This window comes from Ovis aries, chromosome 7, assembly GCF_016772045.2.
Source record: "Ovis aries strain OAR_USU_Benz2616 breed Rambouillet chromosome 7, ARS-UI_Ramb_v3.0, whole genome shotgun sequence".
Classification (NCBI taxonomy): Eukaryota; Metazoa; Chordata; class Mammalia; order Artiodactyla; family Bovidae; genus Ovis; species Ovis aries.
The window spans coordinates 59,395,475-59,422,159 of NC_056060.1; the positions used below are offsets into that span (position 1 = coordinate 59,395,475).

Consider the following 26,685-nt stretch of genomic DNA (forward strand, 5'->3'; position numbering starts at 1 on the left):
GAGAAATTCATTCAGCAAAGTTCATTCATAAAAATTTCAACACGCTGCGTATCATCCTGCACATTTCAGCCTTGTGTTGCAGAGAGGCTTCTGAAAGCTCTGAGAGGAGTCGGGGAGGGAGGGAAGCTCCGAGCCAGGGTGGGCAGGCTGGGAGGGGATCTGAGGAACACGGAAGGACCACAAGTCAGAGAAATAATGCGGAGGAGCGCCTGTCACTAGTACTGCTGGCTTGTGGCCCAGATGGGATGCAAGACAAGATCTTCCAAGAGAGGGCAGCCATCAGGAGAAACGAACTCAGGCAGAAGGGCCTTTGGCTCATATAGACATTTCCTACCCACCCCCCCTCTTTTTTTTTTTTTAAACGAACAATCACTGGAACAAATAAAGGGTTAATAGGCCAGACATTGCCCCGCCCTGTGGGAACCGGAGGGAGCAGGTTTGAAAGTTCCTGTGTGCAGAAGGGAGGATGGGGGTGGGGGGCGCTAAATATTTCTGCAAGGCTCCCGCACCGCCAGCGACGCGGCGGGACCGGCTGGCTGGTTCTCCGCCCGGTTCCGTGCCCAAGAGTAGGAGGTGAGCGATCCTCGCCGCCGCGAGGCTGGGTCCAAGCTTTCCCAGCAAGGAATCCCCGACGAGAACACTGGGTGCTGCCGCTGGGCCACAGACTGGACCGAAATCAGCTGGGTAGGCGTTTTCCCCTGGGCTGTTACCCTCGAAGACCCGGAGCCGAGGCGGGCGAGCGCGAGAGCGGAGTTGGAGAGGTGGCTGCCGCAAGTTGCACGGGGCATTGAGGCATTTGTTTCCCGTTCCGTTTATCTGGCAGACGGCGAGGCGATTTATGCAACAGTATCCTGTTTCAGCACTGCCAAGGCTATGCGAGAACGCGGTCAGGACAGCCTGGCCGGACTCGTGCTGTATGTAGGACTCTTCGGGCACCCCGGGATGCTGCACAGGGCCAAGTACAGCCGCTTTCGGAATGAGTCCATCACGTCCTTGGACGAAGGCAGCCCGGGAGGCTCGACCGGGAGCAAGGGCTCTCCGCAGCCTCCTTACCCCACCCTGGCACCACACCTGCCCGCTGAAGATGCTGCCTTGGCCTCCCAGGAGAGCCCCACCCCATTGTGCACCTTGATCCCTCGCATGGCCAGCGTAAAGCTGGCCAACCCAGCCACCTTGCTGAGTCTGAAAAACTTTTGTTTGGGTACCAAAGAGGTACCACGACTCAAGCTCCAGGAAAGCCAGGACCCGGCTCCCAGCAGCCCGGCTTCCCCTGAAACCAGTTTCAATAGGGCCGTGCCAGCACCTCCGCCTCAGCGGGACCCCTTGGGGCACAGGGCGACCTCTTTAACTCCTGACGCCTGCCCACTTCCCGGCCCTGGGGAACCAGCCCCCCGGAACAGACAGGACAGACACTCTGCGCAGCACCTGCTGGGGCTGGGCATGAACTACTATGTGAGGGTAAGTCTGTTTCCCTCTTTGCACTGCTTCTGCAAGGGTCATATTCTCTGCTTTCTGAAAGGGGCTGCGCATCATCCGGCCGAGTTTTAGATTTGGAGAAGTCACCATGGGGCCTTCCAGGTGGCGCTAGTGGTAAAGAACCCACCTACCAGTGCAGGAGACCTAAACGACACAGGTTCAGATCCCTGGGTAGGGAAGATCCCATGAAGGAGAGCTTGACAACCCACTCTAGTGTTCTTGCCTAGAAAATCCTATGGACAGAGGAGCCTGGCAGGCTACAGTCCATGCATAGGGTCCCAAAGAGTCAGACATGACTGAAGCAGACTTAGCATGCAAGCACGTAAGACATTGTGTAGCTGGAGGGGGCGGAGAAGGGAAGGTGGTCTTATAGGTTTCCCTACAAATATCTGGCCTGTACTGAAATCACATGACTTTTGGTTCAAGGGCACGAACTGGTGCTACATGTTAGTGTAGGTAGTTGCCAAGGATAGGGGCAACCTCTCATAGAGAAAGCTGAGATGTCCCTGCTGGACTGAGGATTCTGTACAAGAAGAGTCAAGAATTTCAAATCTAATTAGTGATTAAGACTCAGTAAATTGTACTGGCCATTGTATTTCAGTAGAGATTTTTGTGCTGGAGGAATACATAGTATAAGGGACCTGAATTGTTTTTAAAAATCTAATTCAGCATTTAACAAACACTTCTCCAAACATGGCTGAATCTCTAATCTTGTGTTAGGAGGTAGCATTAGGTCTTTGGTGCACATTTTTCGTCTTTATTGCCTACGCTGTGGCCATGGGGCCTTGTCCATGAGCCATGTACAAAATCAAGGTCCTTATTGGCCTTGCATCTGCCCTTTTCTATTCCATATCCGAGTAAAAGAAGCTTTGACTTCTGTTCTTCTAGAGCTCACAATTTCAATCAGGGAAACCAACAAATACAGGTGAAATAATAGAACAATATTTAGCAACATATATCTGGTGTGAGATGCTGAGGGAATTCAGGAAAAGGGGAAGGTTGTTGTGGTCTGGGATTCATTCATAGGGGAACCCTCAGGGGAAGGTGCATCTTGGAAGAGCTATCAGATCTTTATTGGCAGAAAGCGGGAGATTCCTGGCAGCGCATGAATTGGAGCAACGTCCAAAGGCAGATACCACTGTGGTTACTGCAGGGGAGCATCATGCTGGGCTTAACTGAGAAGAGAGGGAATGCTGGAGGGTAGCTGGTGGTAGAGAGCATGGCTGGCACATAGCTGATGCTCAAACAAATATGAGTAAAATAAGGCAAATTACAGACAGATCTCGGGTAGATTGGCGGGGAGGGAGCAGCTGACCAAAGCTCTTAATGCCCAAATAGGGAGTTTGTAACACTCTGACTGGTAAACAGGAACCTTCGTAAGTTTATAAATCAACTACAACCTGATGAAGGTGGTTTCAAAAAGACCACTCTGTGAATTTATTTGTGAAGCAGGGAAAAATGAGCAATTGGGAGGTTGATAAGAAAGATACTCTAGTTTAGGCACCAGGGATGGTAACATGGATTAATGTGAAGATGAGAGAAAACAGATGAATATGAGTCTCTGTGAAAAGAACCTCAACAGTCTTGGATGACAGAGCAGATCATTTCAGATCATCATACAAATAATAGATGGGTGAACATTTATTGAGCAGTGAGTAGACTGCTGAGTGTGTTTATTGCTGTTTATAGTGGCTGTGGATGATTATTGATAGAGTTGTGAGGCATGAAAGATAACTTCAGATGTAAGCCTCCCAGTGGGATTAGCGATGTTAGTAATAGAATGAGTTGGGAACAGGGTCACATTATGTTTAAAGTAATGATATTAACTGGTTCTGATTTGTAGGTAGCAGTTGTGTAAGACTAGCACTCTCGTGAGAAGTCTGATCTGAAAGTAGACATTTGAGAGATAGCCCAATAACTGTATCACACACAATTAAGATCTCAAAGAACGTTAAATAATGAATGCTGTAAAGGTTACAGGGAAAGCAGGCTAGGGACAGCCTTGGTGAATTGATAACAAAAACCTCCAAGGAAGATACATTTATAGGACACTCAGCTCTTATCCTCCCTCACAGTGACACAGCTCATTATGGAAATAGTTTCACGTTCAACTAAAAGTTTGTGGGTACTTGATGGATGTGAGCCTGAGTGAACTCCGGGAGTTGGTGATGGACAGGGAGGCCTGGCGTGCTGCGATTCATGGGGTCGCAAAGAGTCGGACACGACTGAGCAACTGAACTGAACTGAACTGAACTGAAGTATCCTCCAGGCTCTAATGGGAGAATGTGATTCTCCTACCCCATGCTCGGCACCTGCCTTCCCATCACCTGGACATCCTCTGTCTTCTGCTTTGCCTTTCCTTCCCTCTTGTGCTTCCTTCCACCTCCCCACACCCATACACATGTACAATTTCTAATGTGAAAGAAATTGCTGTGTGATCTCCATTTCCCTAGGGAGTGTCTCCAGTGGCATTTTAGAGTTTTAATGAGGGTGCCATCTGTCTTTTTCCTGGTGATCATGACGGATCCTAGGAAAAGTGCTGACCTCATGATCTATGTGAGTCACACTGTTGCCAATAGACAGTGACATGAAACACCAGTGAACACCTCTTTTAGGAAGTCAAAAATACATGGAAAACCATAATTTATTAATTTTTATAAAACCCTAGCATTGAAAAATGGAAGGAACTCAAAATTTATCAAGCTCAATGCCTCTATGAAGAAACTGAAGACTAGAGAAGTGATTTCTTTTTTATGGCCACACAGGTGAGTCAAAAGAAGAGTTAGCGGCAGAATCCAGTTGTCCTGTGTGTGTCAGTCTTTGCTCCTTTCCCCACAGGTGTTCATCCTGGTTGAGATTCTGCTCAAAATTCTTTTAGATGTGATGTGCACTCATTTTAAAAGATGAAATGCCAACCTGTTAATTTATAGTGAAAATTATTGTGCCAAGGAAACCAAAATTGTGCTCTCATCTGCAGAAAAATGTGCATAGGAAGAGTTAAATCAAAGGTCTCTTGATGATGATGGAATCAGAGTAGAGAAGTGAGAGAGATACTCTTTTTGAAGAATCTATTTTAGGACGATAACACCTGTTTATAAGTTTTACGTGTACAACATTACATTTCTACTTCTGTATACACTACAATGGGCTCACCACCAAAAGTTTAGTTTCCATCTTTCACCATAGAGTTGACCCCTTTACAAAGCTGTTTCACCCCTGCCCCTTCCCCTCTGAACCTCTACTATATCCTGTGTATCTACCTGTTGTTTTGCTTTATTTATTTTGGTTTTTATATTCCACATATGAATGAAGTTATATGGTATTCAGCTTCTCTGTCTGACTTATTTCACTTAGCATAATACTCTTAAGGTCCATCCATATTGTTGCAATTCTTTTTTATGGCTAATATTCCATTGTGTGTGTGTATATATATATATGCATGCATGCTAAGTTGCTTCAGTCATATCTGACTCTTTGTGACCCTATGGACTGTAGCCCACCAGGCTCCCCAGTCCATGGGGATTCTCTGGGCAAGAATACTAGAGTGGGTTGCTGTGCCCTCCTCCAGGGGATCTTCCTGACCCAGGGAATGAACTTACATCTGTCTCCTGCATTGGCAGGAAGATTCTTTACCACTAGCACTACCTGGGAAGCCATATATATATATATATATATATATATATATATATATATATATATATGTATATATATATGTGTATATATATATATGTGTGTGTATATATATATATATATATTTCACATCTTCTTTATCTGCTCATCCATTGATGGGCACTTAGTTTGTTTCTATACCTTGTCTAATGTAAATAGTGCTGTGATGAGCTTAGCAGTACATACATCTTTTTGAGTTAGTGTTTTGAATTCTTTGGAGAAATACCTGGAAGTGGCATTATTGGATTGTATAGTAGTTCTGTCTTTAAATTTTTGAGGAACCTCCTTATTCCATTGTGACTGTACCAGTTTTCATTCCCACCAACACTGGATGAGAGTTCCCTTTTCTCTACATCCTCACCAACACTGTTTGTTTCCTTTTGGATAATAGCCATTCTAAGAGCTGTTCTTGATGGCTGGTGGACACAGGGGGTCTCTTTCAGGTAGAAGACAGCCACATATTCTACCTTCTTATCCACATCATGTGAATGCTCCTCTCCTTCCCAAACCTGTTTCATTCATCCTCTTCTCTGTTGAGAAAATATGTGCTGTGGACCAGATGTGTGACAGGAACTATTCCAGGCCTAAGGGACAGATCAGTGGATTAAGAGACCAGATCTGAACCCTCATGGAACTTACATTCCAGTGAGGGAAGCTGAGTCATGATTGAACAAACCAGTAAATATGTATGTGTAAGTAAATATAATATGTCATGTGTATTAAGTGCCAGAGAACATTAAAGCAGGGGAAGTAAGAAAGGCAGTTAGTTGGCTGGAGATGGAGGATATTGTATTCTTTTTTTTGTATAAAAATGGCATGGTTGGAGCTCCTTTTAATTTTGTTGTCTTGTGTCTTTTATCTTCACAATAAGTACTTAATTTGCCATCTACTCTAGGTTAGAGTTGTCTTTAGGTTAGATATTCTTTTAAAAATGACTCTTTTTTTTTGGTGTTATGATATAAAATCAGTTATACAGCTGAGAATATTTTATGAATCCCAAGAAACTATTTTTGAATAACTTTCATTCAAGCTCAGACCTTAAACTGCCTGAAGGTTTCTCAAGAAAAGCGGTCTAGCAAACCATTCTTTGAGAGATACCAAATTAGAAATGGACAGCCAGACTGGGTCTGAGCAAAGTAGTGAGGTGGGTGAGATCTGTTAAATGTGGCCACATGGTGACATTTGTTCCCACCATAACATTATATTTCAGTTTTTTATGAAGTCTTTCCAATTCACTTTGTCTAGCAACAAACATTCATGTGGAGGTCGCCCAGGTGTTCAAAATGGTCTGTGTACGGTGAGCCTGGAAGATATATAACACAACCAATGCTTTCATGTGTAGAATGAGAGAATTGCTCTCAATGACCTAGAACGCCCCCATCACCAGCATTTTTCTCCTTCTTCCAGTCTTACTGAGATATAATTGACATACGGTACTATATAAGGTTAAAGTGTACAGCATACTGGGTTTGATTTATATACATCATGAAATGATTACCACAGTAAGTTTACTGAACATTCATCATCTCATATATTAATGGATACAAAAGAAAAGAAAAAGAAAAACTATTTCTTTGTGATGAGAAGTCTTAGGATTTACTCTGTCAGCAACTTTCATATATAATGTATAGCAGTCCCAACACCAGCATTTACAGGCACTAAAGCCCCTTTCTCCATGTGGGAGGTATTTAAATATTAGTTTCCTTTCCCATACCCAGTTCCCAGATTGCCTACAACTTAGTTCAGAGACTAAATAAATCAGAGGCAAAGAAACTAACCCAGACAGAACTGCCACAGGTTAGCACAGTAGTTCTTAAAATAAAACACGGAGAAAGGCTGTTTTCTCTGGGTGAGGACATCGAGACTCAAAGAGTGTATTGTCTACCCTACACTTTACAGTGTAAGTAAATAGCAGACTGAAGATTCAAATCCAGGTTGATCTCACTTCAGTGCTCTTCTTCCCACCCTCTCCCCTTACCTCCAAGCAAGTCAGGCAGTCCCGCAGGTTCCTAAGTGGAGTAGCACAGATGAAGGACCATACTGGGCAGGAGAACTTTTTATGGGACCAACCCACAGAACTTGCCTGCTTGCATTCATTTGCGTGATTTCAGTCTCCTCACCTCAGCTGCACCCAGTGCAGCCGTTTCCACAGACTGTATTAATATCTGAGTGCTGCCGTAACAAGTGTCACAGACCAAATGGCTTACAGCCACAGACATTTATTCTCTCTAGGTTCTGGAGGCTAGAAGTCTGAAATCAAGCTCTCTGCAGGGCCATGATCCCTCGAAGCCTCTAGGAGAGAATCCTTCGATGCCTCTTCTAGTTTCTGGTGGCTGCTAGCAGTCCTTGGCATTACTTGGCTTGTAGAGGGATCACTCTTGTCTCTCCCTCCATCTTCACATGTCTTTCTCTCCTGTGTGTCCAAGGACACCAGTCATTGGATTAAGGCTCTCACTAATCCATTATGACTTCATCTTAACTTGACTGTATCTGTGAAGACTCAACTTTCAAGTAAGGCCACATTCATGGTTTTGGGGGTTAAGACTTCAACGCACCTTTTTGAGCTATGCAATTCAATCCATAACAGTGCCCCCAAAACATTGCAATGTGTTTGCCCACAGAAACTTTCTTGCCTTTTGGGCTCATCAGTTTTGGGTGCAAATACGATCTTTTTACTTCCTCTGTAAATCTCATGGTATGTTCTCACCGTCCATCTTCCCTTTTCTAATGTTGTATCTTAATACTGAGGCTGTAGACTAGTATTGCCTATTGTCCACACTAGATGTGGTCCATAGTACTATGATGTTCCATCTGCCCCAACTGTCTCTTCTGTAGGAGAGCACTGGTCTAGGAATCATGAGGTCTAGGTTAAAGTAATGGCTCTGACACTAGCTAGTTGTGTGACCTGGGATGAGTCATTTCACTTCAGTGAACAGAATGCTATCTATGATCCTAAGACCCCACGTCCCCTTTCCCATTGTCTGAAATCTATTAGGATCTCTTTTCTGAAGGAAGTAACTTTTCACACCTTTGTCTCAATAGCGAGGAGACAGAATGCCCTTCGCATCCTCTTGCTAACGCTGAGCTGGCTTCACCAGTAAAGCAGAAACCTTGCATTATCATGGATACAGGTGGTCAACATTTTAGAGAGATGGTGAGAGAGGAGTCAGGTGGAACAGTATCCGAGTATGGGATTCCAGGGAGGAGTGGAGGGTGGGCAGGTCCAGGAGGCAGGCCAGTGTGAATGATGGTGGCCAGTACTCTGGGACCATGGCTTTGCTTACTTGGTCTAGCCAGCGGGGCCATGCTGGGGCTTGGCATCCAATCCACGGTCTGTAGGAGTACCAGGAATTAACCCTTCTCTGTTTCCTCTGGGCAAATGTGATAAAAGAAAAAGGCCCTGCCACACACATCAGCAGTCTAATAACTCTAACCTTGAAAGTGGAAGATTCCTAACCCTGGGGAACCCTTGAAGAGACTGTCCTACGGTTTATGCAGAATCGTGGGACCTTGGTTGTGTGGATTAGTGGTGTGTGCACAGTGAATGGAAGTGGCTTTCTGCTTCTGCTGTTTTCCCTTTTTTTTTTTTTTTTTTTCCTTTGGAGTTATTGGTGGATAAAAGAGACATCATACAGGTGGGAGGAAATAATTCCAGCTAAAACTGACTCTCTGGCAATGAAGGTATTATATTTTCTTACTGTTTCTTTCTTGAAGTAGATGTAGAAGTGGATTCTGCTAGAAGTTAGGAAAATCCTGGCATAGTTGACCCATTGTTCCTGTTGTCTTTAAAACTGCACATATCCCTTGATCTGACCAGTCCTTGCTCACCCCTGACCACTAGAGCATTAGTTGGAAGATAGTATTTCAGAGATCACCATATCCAAAACCTTCATTTTGCAGTTGAGGAAAGAGGCTCAGAGATGTGAAATGACTTGCCCCAAGTCACACAGCAACTTAGTGGTAGAACCCAGACAAGAACTGCCAGTTCTGTCTGTGCTGTGCTCAGTCACTCAGGTGTGTTTGACTTTTTGCGACCCCATGGACTGCAGCCCACCAGACTCCTCTGTCCATGGGGATTTTCCCTTGCAAGGATACTGGAGTGGGTTTCCATGCCCTCCTCCAGGAGATCTTCCCAACCCAGGGATCGAACCCAGGTCTCCTGCATTGCAGGTGGATTCTTTACCATCTGAGCCACTAGGGAAGCACAGTTCTGTCTACAACACTTTTTTTTTTTTTAATTGAAGTACAGTTGATTTACAATGTCATCTTAACTTGTGTACAACACAGTGATCTATCTATATATATATTATTTTTCAAATTATTTTCTCTTATCAGTTCAGCCCAGTCATGTCCGACTCTTTGCAACCCCATGAATTGCAGCACGCCAGGCCTCCCTGTACATCACCAACTCCCGGAGTTTACTCAAACTCATGTCCATCGAGTTGGTGATGCCATCCAGCCATCTCATCCTCCATCGTTCCCTTCTCCTCCTGCCACCAATCACTCCCAGCATCAGGGTCTTTTCCAATGAGTCAGCTCTTCGCATGAGGTGGCCAAAGTATTGGAGTTTCAGCCTCAGCATCAGTCCTTCCAATGAACACCCAGGACTGATCTCCTTTAGAATGGACTGACTGTATCTCCCTGCAGTCCAAGGGACTCTCAAGAGTCGTCTCCAACACCACAGTTCAAAAGCATCAATTCTTCGGCACTCAGCTTTCTTCACAGCCCAACTCTCACATCCATATGTGACCACTGGAAAAACCATAGCCTTGACTAGATGGACCTTTGTTGGCAAAGTAATGTCTCTGCTTTTTATCGTTTATTATAAAATAATGAATGTAGTCTCTGCGTATACAGTAGGTCCTTGTTGGTTATCTATTTTATATATAGTAGTGTATGTGTCCAGCATTCTATTTTCTGCCCCTATCTTGCCTCACTTGCCCTCACTCCCCAAAGTAAATGTGCTATGCCAAACATACCTACATGATTGAAATATTGAATACACGTCTTTTTTAAAGACCAGAATAAAAATGTTTTTCTGATAGGAAAACAGCCTTTAAAAAGCAATGAGAAGGAAAAGGAGATCAAGGAAGAGTGGAAAGGAGCCCAAAACGCATTGGCTTTGCCAATTTTACCCTTTTGTCTTTAGAGGTCCTGGTGGGTGGCAACGTGTCCATGCTGGACCAGGACTTGTACAGCGTGCATGGACTGACCTTATTTCATTCATCTTCTGAAACCCCTTGGGGTCATTTGGCACATGTGGCTTTTCCCCTCACTTCCATTTTCATGTTACTTTAAAGCTAGTACCATGCTGTGTCATCACATGGGTCAGATGGAAGCATCCCTGTTTCCCAGTGTGACAGCCCCACCATAAGGAGAGTGATCCAGAAGATGCACAGGGCTCAGGGGCAAGGCCATGCCACAGTGTCTTCTTCAGAGCCGGGTTATGAGGTGGCTGCGGTCTCTTCCCCTCTCCTAACAGTTATACGCTTTGGATCTCAGGGTGGTCTGGTCAGATTTGCAATGAGGTATCAAAATCATGGTGACCAAAAGATGTAGGCCTCAGTGTTGTGCACAAGTAGCTACTACATGAAAAGGTTGCATCTGAAACAGAGTTTTCTGAAAGGATATTTGGGAAAGTCAAGAGGCCTCAAAGAGCTGGACTTTTGAAAACATTTGTTGGGGGGCATCATATGAGAATTTATTGATAGCATAGCAATGATGATAAGGAAGTATAAATTTGCAACCATAAACTCAGATGTACAAGTTCAGTTCAGTCACTCAGTCGTGTCTAACTCTTTGTGACCCCATGGACTGCAGCACACCAGGCTTCCCTGTCCATCGCCAACTCCCAGAGCTTACTCAGACCCATGTCTGTCGAGTCAGTGATGCCATCCAACCATCTCATCCTCTGTCGTCCTCTTCTCCTCCCGCCTTCCATTTTTCCCCAGCATCAGGGTCTTTTCCAGTGAGTCAGTTCTTTGAATCAGGTGGCCAAAGTACTGGAGTTTCAGCTTCAGCAACAGTCCTTCCAATGAATATTCAGGACTGATTTCCTTTAGGATGGACTGGTTGAATCTCCTTGCAGTCCAGGGGACTCTCAAGAGTCTTCTCCAACACCACAGTTCAAAAGCATCAATTCTTTGGCGCTCAGGTTTCTTTATAGTCCAACTCTCACATCCATACTCGACTACTGGAAAAACCATAGCTTTGACTAGATAGACCCTTGTTGGCAAAGTAATGTCTCTGCTTTTTAATATGCTGTCTGCTGCTGCTGCTGCTAAGTTGCTTCAGTCGTGTCCGACTCTGTGCAGCCGCATAGATGGCAGCCCACTAGGCTCCTCTGTCCCTGGGATTCTCCAGGCAAGAATACTGGAGTGGGTTGCCATTTCCTTCTCCAATGCATGAAAGTGAAAAGTGAAAGTGAAGTTGCTTAGTGGTGCCTGACTCTTAGCGACCCCATAGACTGCAGCCCACCAGGCTCCTCTGTCCATGGGATTTTCCAGGCAAGAGTACTGGAGTGGGGTGCCATTGCCTTCTCCGTTGATATGCTGTCTAGGTTGGTCAACTTTCCTTCCAAGGAGCAAGCGTCTTTTAATTTCATGGCTACAGATGTACAAGAGATGTCATTAAAATATGTGTGTGTATATATATATTTAAACTGTAAATATTTAAAATCATATGAAATCCAGCACTAAGCCCTTTCTTGTTTGTTTGACAGTATTTTCCATTTTGGTCATTATTTGTCCCCCAATCTCAGGATCACATAATGAATCAAGGGGCTCTAATTTGTGCCCCTAAATAGGGGAGAGGCCTCTTACCTTCAGTTCATTGTTTGTGGATGGTTCCCTAAAGGCAGGAGCACCCCAGCATTTGACCTTCTTTTGGCCATTAGGATGTTTACCTTCTCTGGAAGCCCCTTCTGCGAATCCAGCCTCTCTAGCTGCAATCATGTGACCTGTGGGAGGTTCATGGGATTGAGACAGGGAGGGAGGGAGGGAAAAGAATGCAGAGTACAGGCAGTGCCTACCCAGAAAAGAATCTGGAACACAGCGGTCATAAATCAACAGTTTACTGACACATTTTGTCTGGTCAAATTAGAAAAAAAATTTTTCTTTTGATCAGTACAACATTTTAAAAACCAAGAACATTCATATAAAACTCTGGATTTTTCTGGCTTCTTAGAAGAGCTGACAGCACTAGGCTAGCCATCCCACATGTTAACAAATGACCAGAGGTGGGCACTGAGCCACAGTCCCAGTCAGTTGCAGTCACTTCCATCACCTGTCTGTCCAGATCCCCACCCACCCCACCCCACCTCCCGCAAGGTGGCTGAGTTTGCATAACTACCTGAGACATTGTCTTTTATTTTCCACTTTGGAATACCTGGGAGAGAAGCTGAGAATGTCCTCTTCCTGGGCACCATAGTGGGGCTTCTTTCTTTTATGCAGTGGGACGGAGTATTGGGAATGGGTGAGACCCAGGAAACTGGGATGCGGCCTTCTCCACTCAGAGGTTCTCTTCCCATCCTCACAGAGTTGCAGAGTTTTCAAGAGTAGTGGGGCTCCAGGACTAGTGGAGGCCATTCCTATTTTGTGAAAATGTGTCAGGCAAAGTTGGTTTGTGTTATCATTTCTTTGGGATGGTGAATTTTCCCAGAGAAATAATGTCGAAGGTTGATAAAGCTTTCTCATATGGCTGGGGAGAGGATTAAGTGAAAAAAAATTTATGTATAAAGATTAGCACAGAGCTTGTCACATGGTAAGTCTCAGGTCGGGGGAGAAGAATGAACTTTCAAAGTTCTAGGAGTGCCTTTGGGCAAAAAAAAAAAAAAAAAGACTAGCTTCGATTTTGGTGTTTTTACCATTCCCTTTAAAAGCAAGCGAGTTCCAGAAAAACATCTATTTCTGCTTTATTGACTATGCCAAAGCCTTTGACTGTGTGGATCACAATAAACTCTGGAAAATTCTGAAAGAGATGGGAATACCAGACCGCCTGACCTGCCTCTTGAGAAATCTGTATGCAGGTCAGGAAGCAACAGTTAGAACTGGACATGGAACAACACTGGTTCCAAATAGGAAAAGGAGTACGTCAAGGCTGTATATTGTCACCCTGCTTATGTAACTTCTATGCAGAGTATATCGTGAGAAATACTGGGCTGGAAGAAGCACAAGCTGGAATCAAGATTGCCAGGAGAAATATCAATAACCTCAGATATGCAGATGACACCACCCTTATGGCAGAAAGTAAAGAGGAGCTAAAAAGCGTCCTGATGAAAGTGAAAGAGGAGAGTGAAAAAGTTGGCTTAAAGTTCAACATTCAGAAAACGAAGATCATGGCATCCGGTCCCATCACTTCATGGGAAATAGATGGGAAAACAGTGGAAACAGTGTCAGACTTTATTTTTTTTGGCTCCAAAATCACTGCAGATGGTGACTGCAGCCATGAAATTAAAAGACGCTTACTCCTTGGAAGAAAAGTTATGACCAACCTAGATAGTATATTCAAAAGTAGAGACATTACTTTGCCGACTAAGGTCTGTCTAGTCAAGGCTGTGGTTTTTCCTGTGGTCATGTATGGATGTGAGATTTGGACTGTGAAGAAGGCTGAGCGCCGAAGAATTGATGCTTTTGAACTGTGGTGTTGGAGAAGACTCTTGAGAGTCCCTTGGACTGCAAGGAGATCCAACAGTCCATTCTGAAGGGGATCAACCCTGGGATTTCTTTGGAGGGAATGATGCTGAAGCTGAAACTCCAGTACTTTGGCCACCTCATGCGAAGAGTTGACTCATTGGAAAAGACTCTGATGCTGGGAGGGATTGGGGGCAGGAGGAAAGGGGGACGACAGAGGATGAGATGGCTGGATGGCATCACGGACTCAATGGACTTGAGTCTGAGTGAACTCTGGGAGATGGTGATGGACAAGGAGGCCTGGTGTGCTGCGATTCATGGGGTCGCAAAGAGTCGGACACGACTGAGCGACTAAACTGAGCTTGGCATCCTTTCCCCTGGCCAGCAGTGCCACCCTGGTGGAACTTTCTTCCCTAAGCCTTTCCCTATGATGCTCACCAGGGCAGGCTTGCCCTCTTCTCTAAAGTTGCCTACTATTTCTTTACTAGTCAGCATTCCTCTTCCTTCAGTACAGCAGAAGGAAAAGCATTTGCCTTTGGAAAAATATTTATTACTTCATCAAATCTTCATTGTAGTATTTCTCAAAGTTTGCCAAGCATCAACTATATCAGTTAAAAATACTAGTTAAAAGTGAAAATTTTAACCTTACCCCAACCCCCGCACCCCCATCCCCCAGCCCTCCAGCCATCCTGAATTTGGTGGTTCAGAATCTCTGAGGCTGGGCCCCAGAAATCTGCATTTTAAACAACCCCCCCTATGATTGGAGAAGGAAATGGCAACCCACTCTGGTATTCCTGCCTGGGAAATCTGATGGACAGAGCAGCCTGGTGGGCTATGGTTCATGAGGTCAAAAAGAGTCAGACACGACTGAGGGACAGAACGCCAACACACACACACCCACTATGATCTTCTGCTGCACAGAAAATTTGGGAACCTCTGCTGAGTCCAGCTGGTGCAGTGGTTCTCAGTCAGGGATGATTTTGCTACTAAGGGGACATTTGGCAATGCCTGGAGACATGTTTGGTTGTCATAACAGGGGAAGGGGAGGGGAAGTACTGGCCTTCAGAGACTAGAGGCCAGGGGTGTGGCTCAACACCCTACAATGCTCAGGACAGCCCCCACAATACAGAATATTCAGGCCCAATGTGTCAATAATACTGAGGCTGAGAAATCCTGAGTCATAGGGACGAAATGCATAAACCTGAGCTGTGCATTTTGAGGTAATAGTGAATAAGGAAAGAATCAACATCTGATTCAGCATTTGACTCCTAAAAATCTAACCCAAGTAACTTCTAACTTTCTCAGGCCTTCTCCTTTATCCTCTCTCTCTCTTTTTTTAAAATATTATTTAGTTATTTATTTATGTGGCTCTGCTGGGCCTTAATTGCAGTATGCATGGTCTTTGATCTTCATTGCCACATGTGGGAATCTAGTTCCCTTATCAGGGATAGAATCCACGCCCCTCTTCATTGGGAGCACATGGTCTTAACCACTGGACCACAATGAAAGTCCCTCTTTTAGTCTCTCTCAAATCCATAGATTCTCTAAAATTGTAGTTTACTTTCACCTCCGCCCAAACAATACTGCTGTGGCTTCCATATCAGGATCTCAGAAGATGGGAATGAGAGTAAGGGCCCTATGTTGTTATGACTCAGTTGTACATCAGATATGTCCACACTGGCAAAAGAGTTGACCTTTACTCAGGTGCTTTCTGGGCTCAGTGGCATTTGTAGACTGACTTGGTATCCTAACCAGGGGTTTCTACCATTACTGATACCTTCACTTCCATAGGGAAATACCTTCAGAATTTAAAGATAACTTACACATAGATTTTAAGAACAGAGCCTGTCTTGGGTTGGAAACTTCCTTTTGTTAGAGGGAAAGAACTGCTGGAAAGCAAGCAGCTTGAGCAGAAAGCATATGCCCTATAAGTATAACCCCAGAAATTAGATTTTTCCCCTCAATGTCATCAGAGAATAATTTATGTGAATCATTCTTTGGGGAATGGTGAAATGTATAATTCAAACCTTTTTTTTTTTCAACATAGTGCCAACTCTGGGACCTTGAAAGGCATTGTCTCTCCATGTCCTGTCTTCTCAGCATGACTCCTTTAACCCTGGACACAGGGCTCAGATGGATACATTGACTACAAAGTACTGTTTCATAGTGAGTTAAGTGATCCAAGGTCACAGAGCTCATCAGCTGCTGAGCAGGGACTGTAATTCAGGTTTCCCTACTCCCAGGCCAGGGCTCTTTTCACTACCTTCTGTGAATAAGGTGTAATCTTGTATGAGGCAGTTACAGAAAGGAAAGGAGAACAAAGGTGTCCACACAAATTCCTATAATATATGGCAGTGCTTAATAGATGACACCAAAGTGACGCAAGCAAACCGTGTGGGAATTCAGGGAGGAAAGGGACTCCTTCCACTTGAGATGATTGTAGAAAACAGGGTTTCTGAGTCTTGAGAATGGATGGGGTTTCCATAGGCAGAGATGGAGGAAGAGCATTCTAGGCCATTCTAGGCAAAGAGGGTGAGGCATGGAGGTGGGGAAGTGCAGGATATATTTTGAGGAACAGAGAGTACAGTTGGACTTGGTTGGATGATGTGTTAGGTATGTGCTGGAGATCAGAGCATGGGCTGGTGCTATAACAAAGTTGTATAGTATCCGAGAAGTTGGATTTTCCAACAGAAAACTGGTGAATAATTTTTGAATAGGGGAATTGCAAACTTGGAGGTATGTTTTAGAAAGATTACATGGGCTTCAGTGCTCAAAGAGGACCCAGAAGAAGGGAGGCTAGCGAACAGGAGCCCATGTGAGAAGTGGGTTGGGAAGAAAGGCAGTGGCAATAGAAACCAGGAAAGATGCGAGACCCACTCAGTGAGGACAGGGTTAGGAAGGAAAGGTCTGGGCATCAGGGGTGAATTCCACTTCGCATGTGCTGCCTTCAAGATGACCTCAAAGCATCCAGCTGGAAATCTCCAGAAGAAAATGGGATAGTTAGGTCTGAGGAGAGGGTCTGTTGTTGTTGGCATCAAAGCCCAGGGAATGGACGAGGCTACCAAAAGCAAACTGTAGAACAGAGATGCATGCCACATTGAAGTCTTCTGTGGAGGGAGAGGAAGAACAGGCCTTGATGAGCAGGATAGAGAGATGACAGGGTCCTCTAGGGAGAGAGGGGAGAAAGTTTCAAGGAGAGAGAGGTTGGATACAGGAGTATCAAACCCATAGAAGATTCAAGGAAGATGAGAACTGAGAAAGAGCCATGGTTTGGCCTTTTATCTTCTTATTCCCCATCTACACTAAGATATTCACATTCAACTGCTGCAAACCAAGCATAGAGTTGGATGCTCCAAACCTCCACTCTCTCCCCTTGCCTTCTCAGGAAGCAGCATCTCCCACTTTCCAAGTCAGGACCACATACTCTGCCATACTCCACCCAGACTTCAGTTATCAAGTCCTATCAATTCCACCTTTAGGATGTTTCCCGCGCACCTCCATCTTTCTCCACCTCCACTGCAATTTCTAAGGAGGATGCTCTACTAGACAGCATTTTCGAACTTAATGATCAGCTTATTATGGAACTATTTCATGAAACACACTTTGTGAAACTCTACAACGGTAGCTTTCAATTGAAATTAGGAGATGAATCATCATAATATAACATGTATACGTAGAGAAAATAGATACTTCAGGGTACTGCACTCTTAAAAGCAGACAACTTCTATTTGGGTAGTCAGAGAAGGCTCCCAAGGGAGATGGCATTTAAGATGGTCCCTAAGGTTGGATAGAAATCTAACCATGGGGATTATTTTTTAAAAAGGATATTCTGGATGGAGGGGACATAGATGAGGAAATATAGGTTATGTACAAGGGAGAGCACTGATTTCAGTTTGGCTAGAGTAGAGACTGCTTTGGAAAAAAAAAAAATCAGTGGATAGTAAAATTTGAGCCAGATTAAATATCAGGCTAAGGAGTTTAGATGTTTAAGGAGGCATGAGGATTCATTTGTGCTAGAGAAGGGAGTGACTGGAGGTGGGGAAGCCCTTTCAAAGGTTATTGCAGTGGCACCCCACTCCAGTACTCTTGCCTGAAAAATCTCATGGATGGAGGAGCCTGATGGGCTGCAGTCCATGGGGTCGCTAAGAGTCGGACACGACTGAGCGATTTCACTTTCACTTTTCACTTTCATGCATTGGAGAAGGAAATGGCAACCCACTCCAGTGTTCTTGCCTGGAGAGTCCCAGGGACAGGGGAGCCTGGTGGGCTGCCGTCTATGGGGTCGCACAGAGTCGGACACGACTGAAGTGACTTAGCAGCAGCACCAGCAGCAATCAAGGTGAGAAGTGTCTATATGAGGGTCTTGGTAGAGGGAATGAAGTAAAGAAACGCTGGTAGAGACATTGTGGAAGAAACATCTGATAAAGAGGCAGAGAGGGAGGGCAGATTCCAAGCCAACCTTTTACCTCTAAAATGTTAAGGTAAAGGCTTAGGGTGAGATGGGAGGACATGCCAGTAAAAGACATGGGGAATCACAGAAGAAGCAGAGCTGGAAGGTGAGAGATTTCATTGCTGATTTATGGAACTTGAAGTCATGGAGAGTCATCTAGACAAGAGGGAGGTGTCCTGCTGCCAGGCGGAGTTGGGGGGAGAATCTGGCCACTTAGTCAAGCTAAACAATTGAGTGTTCTTATCTGACAATTGTCTGAGTAAAACAGAGATTTTAGGTAATTTTAGAGGGTGGTAAAGTGTTTTTTAATGTGTAGTAGAAGGTCTCTTTTGTGATGAAATATTTCATATACTGTATACTTTTGACCCTTAAGTTAAAATTGTATAAATATGCTTTTGTGTTGTTGAATCAAGGCCTTTTCTCTGTTTTATACATACAATGCTTAATGTCCCCTTTCACCATTCTTGCATAAATTCGACTCGTTTATCTTCTACATTCCTTCTTTCAATTTCTTTAGAGTGTGATGAGTTCTCAAACACGTCTTCAAAGCACTCTGAGTACAGAATCAGTTTCATTTTTTAAAATATCCTTTTAGAATTACTGCTGCTACTACTAAGTTGTATCAGTCGTGTCTGACCCTGTGCGACCCCGCCAGGCTGCCCCGTCCTTGGGATTCTCCAGGCAAGAATACTGGAGTGGGTTGCCATTTCTGTCTCCAGTGCATGAAAGTGAAAAGTGAAAGTGAAGTCGCTCAGTTGTGTCTGACTTCACGACCCCATGGACTGCAGCCTACCAGCCTCCTCCATCCATGGGATTTTCCAGGCAAGAGTACTGGAGTGGGTTGCCATGACTTATCCACATTTAATTTAATGTGATTTAAAAAAAGCAACTTACCTTCGTAAAGTCTTTCCAAAGTTTTGATGTAACTCTTAGAGAAATTATAACCTTTTAGAAAGAATTCACACTCGTATTTTATTTTGTTCAATATCTACTTGTTGCTGTTGTTTTTTAGTTGCTAAGTCATGTCCTGTTCTTTGTGACCTCATGGACTGTAGTGTGCCAGGCGCCTCTGTCCTCCCCTATCTCCCAGAGTTTGCTCAGATTCATGTCCATCTAGTCTGTGATTCTATCTAATGTACTTGGATGATGTGATTTCAATAGCAATGACGGCTGCCATATGCAAGTATGGAACAAATACAGTGGGATTCTTGGTGAGTCCGCAATTCAAATGGTGGCGGCAGATGTAGACATTCCAGTAACCTGCTGGCTGCAGCAAGTTGGTGAAGTGGTAGCCGGTTAGCAGAGTTGTATTGTAGTATCGTGTGTGTTAACAGTGCAGCAACTTGGTTTGTTGATATGTCTCAAGGTCCCTAATTTTTTGTTGTCACATGGAAATGCTTTGTTGCACAGTTGTAATCAATGAGCATGTTTTCCATTCTACTTTTTTTCCTACTAAACCTGACAACATTATCTTGCCCTTGAAAAGCAGACAGCATTTAATGAATACTATTGTACTGGCTCTCCAAACGTAAGGTTTCTGTTCAGGGAAAGTGATACACAGAGAGAGAGTGTCTGAAGACAAACTAGGAAATAAAAACCGCAACTAGGAATACAGCAGATATCCTGACTGTCCATGAAGAATCCTGTGCAAGACCCTGTTTTCAGGAGATGAAACTAAATCAGCAACTATAAGGGTCTCTCTGGGGATGGAAGTTTAAATTTAGAAATTCATCTATGGCCCTAAGCCTTTCTCTTTATGAAGAAAACCAAAACACATGCAGGATTTGAGTTTCCTCCACTATTGTATATATTTACCAGCTTGAAACTAAGAAGGCCCACCCTTTTTTCTCTTGATAACAATCTGCATTTTATAGGGTGCCCTTTCCATCTCCATGACATTTTATAAAATTAAGCAAATAGAATAACTTTGTTATAAGAACAGATATAATTTTTTTCAAGTGTATTTATTTTTGGCTGTTCTGGGTCTTTATTGCTGAGCACAGGCTTTCTGTAGTTGCGGTGAGAAGGGGCTGCTTTTCGTTACAGTGTGTGGGGTTCTCATTGTGGTGGCTTCTCTTGCTGCCAAGCATAGGCTGTAGCATGCCCCGGCTTCAGTAGCTGCAGCAGGTGGGCTCAGCAGTTGTAGCTCACAGGCTCTAAAGTGTAAGCTCAGTAGTTGGGGCATAGTTGCCCCATGGTATGTGGGATCTTCCTAGACCAGGGATTGAACCTGTGTCCCCTGAATTAGCAGGCAGTTTCTTAATCACAGGACCACCAGGGAAACCCAGGCAGTTGTAATTTATTCTTGGTAGCTTTTGTTTGTCACTTGGAAAAACTATATCTCTCAGGTGCAATAACATTAAATATTAGAAATATGCTCTACTTTACCAAAAACCAATTTGCCTTTATATATCTCTTTATCATACTCAACAAAATGGATATATTTTAGCTCTTATCTGCTTGGTGCTCCTAGGAATACAAAGCCCTCCTGGATCCTGATAAATGAGGTTGTTCTCTCATTTGTATTTTTTAAAAATGGAAAAATCAGGACTAGAATAAGAAGAGCTATGAAGACTAACCTGAGTTCTTTGTTTAACTTTTCTTTATTGTGTTTTCTGAAATGTCAAAGGTAATACATGCTCATTTTGGAAAAAATTCCAACAATGCTGAAGGTAAAAGGTAAACAATTTGCCACTATTAAGTTTGCTTTGTGTTCTTTCTTTTTTCCTGAGCATTGCATATGTGTGTATGTGTGTGTGTATGTGTGTCTGTGTGTGCACACATGCACGCTAAGTTGCTTCAGTTGTGTCTGACTGTTTGTGACCCTATGGACTGTAGCCCACCAGGCTCCTCTGTCCATGGGGATTCTCCAGACAAGAATACTGGAGTGGGTTGCCGTGCCCTCCTCCAGGGGATCTTCCCAACCCAGAGACTGAACCCAGGTCTCCCGCATTGCAGGTGGATTCTTTACCTTCTGAGCCGCCAGGGAAGCCCATATAAAAAATATACACACACATACAGACATAGTTGTTAACACAGATGAAGATTATATCAGGCACCCTGTCTGCATCATGCTTTTTGGGGGGGGGCTCTAACTGGTAGATTAGATTAGGGCACCCTACTGTGTCAGTGCGTGCTGATCCTCAGTGGTAGCGTAGTGTCCCAGAGGAGGGTCGCGCTTCTGGTTTTTCCTCTGTGGAGAGACAGGTCCCTGACTTTCTTGGGCCTGAAGGGAAACCTCACTGCCCTGTACCGCTTCAGCTTGCTGTCCTCTGTCCCTCAGCTTCTCTCCTCACCTGCACAGTTGCTTCCCCAAGTCGAGTTGTCTCAGCCCCAGGGGAACCTGGCCTTCCGTCTAGGGACATGAACCTCCATGTAGTCTGTAACTGGGGATACTGAGATCATCAAGACAGACCATTTCCCCAAGGGAAGTGAGAGAAGCGTAACTAACACTAGTCATTTTGCGACAACTCACGGTGTGTGGGGGCATGTCTGTCAATGTGAGCATGTATGTTGTTTTGGAAGGCAGAACTCTGGGGTTTTCTCTGAATATTTCTATTAGAGAAAAACACTGGGATTACATAAATTCTGGTGTGCATTTTTGGCTGGCAATTGGTTCATTCTTAGTATATAGACTAGCTTATTTGGAGAAGACTCTTGAGAGTCCCTTGGACTCCAGGGAGATCCAACCAGTCCATTCTGAAGGAGATCAACCCTGGGATTTCTTTGGAAGGAATGATGCTCAAGCTGAAACTCCAGTACTTTGGCCACCTCATGCGAAGAGTTGACTCATTGGAAAAGACTCTGATGCTGGGAGGGATTGGGGGCAGGAGGAGAAGGGGACGACCGAGGATGAGATGGCTGGATGGCATCATGGACTCGATGGACGTGAGTCTGAGTGAAATCCAGGAGATGGTGATGAACAGGGAGGCCTGGCGTGTTGCGATTCATGGGGATGCAAAGAGTTGGACACGACTGAGCGACTGAACTGAACTGAACTGAACTGATTTAGGGCTAGAAAAGATGACATCATTTTAGGCTCTTGGTTTCTGTTTCATAATTCAGCTTTGCCTTAGCTTCTGGAAGTCAAAACTGATCATATGTGATTACCTTTGAATGGATGAGAGAAGGTGCGGACTCGGGGGTGATATCCTGGGCAGGCAGGATCCTCTCCCTCCTACCCACTGACCAAAATGACTTTGCTGGGGAACGCTGCAAGGCCTGGTGTCTCAGCCAGGAATGGAACCTGTGGGGTGGGATAGAGGAGAACCCTGGACCAAAGGCTTGAGTATTTTTATTTGGTTTTCTTTTGGTTTTTCTGAAAGGGTGTTAGAGATGCTACTCAGGTGCTCTCTCTGGCAGCACTTATACTAAAATTGGAAAGATGATATTCAAGCTAAATGAAGAGATAACTTGGAAAATTTTTTTGATTTTAACATAACATATCTTGGAAGTACTAAAAGTTTGAAATAAATGCCTAAAACTTTTCAATGTAGTACATCCACCCCCACTGCTGACTCCCCATCACCACACATTGTGGATGGACAGCTCACGGGAGCTCACACATGCCTGGCTGCATAATGCTGGACTCTTAGAACCTGTCTGAGTTATTTCAAGTATCTCTTCTTAATCCCTTCAGATACAGAGATGAGTTAAAAAAAATATGTTAACCCATCTGGAGTAGCTCTAAGCTGTTCACTCCAAAACAAAGAAATCCTTCTTCAGCACTAGACCTTAACATTCTTTTTTCCCCCCAAATTGCGATTTGATTTTAAGCAAGGAAGAGTGATATCTTAGCTCTTATTTATTTATTTATGTATTTATTTGGATGTGCTGGGTCTTAGTTGTGGCATGCAGGATCTTTAGTTGCAGCATGCAAACTCAGTTGAGGATCTTTAGTTGTAGCTTGTGAACTCTTAGTCTCAGGATATCTGATCTAGTTCCCTGACCAGGGCCTGGGCTCCCTGCACTGGCAGCTTGGAGTCATAGCCATTGGACCACCAGGGGAGTTCCAGATCTTACATTCTTTCTATTTTACAACAAACAGTCATAGGTTGTAAAATTCTGAGAAAATAAAGACTAAGACTTCAAACACTATATCACTGTGCCTGGCCCCAGTGATAGGAATGCTTTGTGGAGGGAATATATTCAGAATGTATTGCACAGAGGGCAAAAAAAGAGGAGTGGATGGAGCCCTGCAGCAAACCCCAGTGTGATGCAAGTACAAGAGATTCTGGATTGAGGGGTGTGGTGAATTTCCAAATCTGTCTACAGAAAATAAAAGAATTGGTTTTTCTAACTAGGCTCTCAGCTATGAAGGGAAGGAGCAAGAGGAGAAGGAAAGGAAATGGGGAGGAGAAGGAAGCAGAAGGATGAGGTAGGTTGTGGGCAATGACTGTGGGAGGCCCCTGGGTCCTGGCAGGGAGTGAGTATTGATCTTGGAGGCCTCCAAGAAGCATAATATGCATACTCACGGTTAATATATTTATTTATGATTTATACCCTGCTGACTTCCAGAAAGGTTTTAAGGTGGCTCACCTGCTAGTGAGCTAACACTTCCTACACACACTGAGCAACGCTGAAAAATGAAAGGGCAGAAACTCTGTGAGTCATCACCCGACTGTTTAAGTGAGCTGTGAGCAAAGAGGGAGGCTGTTTCTTCTGAATGAGGTGCCCACGATGCTGTCAACACTGCTGGTAGGAATCCTGATAAGTCAGGCTCATTTAGTTGATATCACCAGGAAATCACTGAACTTCTCAGATTACTGAAGCTTCTCCCTTTAGAAGTTGGTCTTTTAGAACTTGAAATATTTTATATGGAAGCTTCTGTCTAATGAAGATTATATGCTTCTTTCTCTTCAGAGATGCTTGATGGCTGATTGAAAAAAATTCTTTGAGGAGGAAGTGCCAGACTTTCCCCCTCTAGATCTATGTTTGATTTTTTAACAACAGTTTTATTGAGATATAATTCACATGTCATGAAATTCACTTTTTAAGTATATAATTCCATGGTTTTTCATATTAATATATTCTCAGAACTATGCAATCATAACCATTGTCTGGTTTTAGAACATTTTTATCACTCCAGAAAGAAGCCACACACCCATTAGCACCCATTTCCATCCCACTTTCCAGCCCCTCGCAGCTGCTAGTCTACTTTCTGTCTTCTGTATTTGCCTGTTCTGGAAATTTCATATAAATGGCACCATGTAATACATGGCCCTTTGTGTCTGGCTGCTTTCACCTAGCATAATATCTTCAAGATTCAGCCATGTTGTAGCTTATATCAGTACTTCATTCCTATTTTTGGCTGAGTAACATTCCATTGTGTGGATAAACTACATTTTGTTGACCTGTTCATTAGTTGATAGATAATTGGGCTATTTCCACTTTTTGGTTTTTATCACTAATGCTGCAGCAAGCATTCATGTATAAGGTTTTATGTGGATGTGTGTCTTCAGCTTTCTTGGGTCTATATCTACGAGTGGATACAGATTAGAATGTAACCTAACTTTTCTTCTGGTGGAAACAGAGCTCTCATTCTAATAATCATGGTGCTATGTTGGGACCCTTGGACGTGGGTTAGCTCCTCATGGCTGCCGCCCCTGACCTCGGACATAGGGCTGAGAGGAGCTACCCCATGTCCGAGGTAAGGAGCAGCGGCTGCCCTTCGCTGGAGCAGTTGTGAAGAGATACCCCACGTCCAAGGTAAGAGAAACCCAAGTAAGACGGTAGGCACGGAGAGAGGGCATCAGAGGGCAGGGAGACTGAAACCACAATCACAGACAACAGGCCAATCTGATCACACGGATCACGGCCTTGTCTAACTCAGTGAAACTAAGCTATGATGTGTGGGGCCACCCAAGATGGACGGTCATGGTGGAGAGGTCTGGCAGAATGTGGTCCACTGGAGAAGGGAATGGCAAACCACTTCAGTTTTCTTGTCTTGAGAACTCGATGAACAGTATGAAAAGGCAAAAAGATAGGACACTGAAAGATGAACTCCCCAGGTCGGTAGGTGCCTAATATGCTACTGGAGATCAGTGGAGAAATAGCTCCAGAAAGAATGAAGGGATGGTGGCAAAGCAAAAACAACACCCAGTTGTGGATGGGACTGGTGATAGAGGCAAGGTTCGATAATATAAAGAGCAATATTGCATAGGAACCTGGAATGTTGGGTCTATGAATCAAGGCAAATTGGAAGTGGTCAAACAGGAGATGGCAAGAGTGAACATCAACATTCTAGGAATCAGTGAACTAAAATGGACGGGAATGGGTGAATTTAACTCAGATGACCATTATATCTACTACAGTGGGCAGTACTACTACTACCTTAGAAGAAATGGAGTAGCCATCATGGTCAACAAAAGACTTTGAAATGCAGTACCGGGATGCAATCTCAAAAATGACAGAATGATCTTTGTTCGTTTTCAAGGCAAACCGTTCAATATCACTGTCATCCAAGTCTATGCCCCAACCAGGAATGCTGAGAAGCTGAAGTTGAACAGTTCTATGAAGACCTACAAGACCTACTAGAACTAACACCCCAAAATGATGTTCTTTTCATTATAGGGGACTGGAATGCAAAAGTAGGAAGTCAAAAAACACCTGAAGTAACAGGCAAATTTGGCCTTGGAGTACAGAATGAAGCAGGGCAAAGGCTTAATAGAGTTCTGCCAAAAGAATGCACTGGTTATAGCAAACACCCTCTTCATGTCCAAATATTCTACGCATGGACATCACCAGATGGTCAACACCAAAATCAGATTGATTATATTCTTTGAACCCAAAGATGGAGAAACTCTATACAGTCAGCAAAAACAGGACTGGGAGCTGACTGTGGCTCGAATCATGAACTCCTTATTGCCAAATTCAGACTGAAATTGAAGAAAGTAGAGAAAACCACTAGACCATTCAGGTATGACCTATATCAAATCCCTTATGACTACACAGTGAAAGTGAGAAATAGATTTAAGAGCTTAGATCTCATAGACAGAGTGCCTGATGAACTATGGACGGAAGTTTGTGACATTGTACAGGAGACAGGAATCAAGACCATCCTCATGGAAAAGAAATGCAAAAAGGCAAAATGGCTGTCTGGGGAGGCCTTACAAATAGCTGTGAAAAGAAGGGAAGTGAAAAACAAAGGAGAAAAAGAAAGATATACCCATTTGAATGCAGAGTTCCAAAAAATAGCAAGGAGAGATAAGAAAGCCTTCCTCAGCAATCAGTGCAAAGAAATAGAGGAAAACAACAGAATGGGAAAGACTAGAGATCTCTTCAAGAAAATTAGAGACACCAAGGGAACATTTCATGCAAAGATGGGCTCAATAAAGGAAAGAAATGGTAGGGACCTAACAGAAGCAGAAGATATTAAGAAGAGGTGGCAAGAATACATAGAAGAACTGTACAAAAAAGATCTTCACGACCCAGATAATCACAATGGTGTGATCACTCACC

The 26,685-nt window shown here is 44.0% G+C and overlaps 1 protein-coding gene across 2 annotated transcripts in view; it reads left to right on the forward strand.

The window, feature by feature from the left end:
• The first annotated feature begins 496 nt into the window (after positions 1 to 496).
• The window catches only part of SHC4 (SHC adaptor protein 4), a 131,452-nt gene continuing 105,263 nt past the window's right edge, over positions 497 to 26,685 (forward strand). For both annotated transcript variants that reach the window (XM_004010631.6, XM_042252495.2), the window contains exon 1: positions 497 to 1,458. In XM_004010631.6, the coding sequence (XP_004010680.1) occupies positions 874 to 1,458 (585 nt within the window). In that variant the 5' untranslated portion in view covers positions 497 to 873. The remainder of the gene's footprint in view (positions 1,459 to 26,685) is intronic.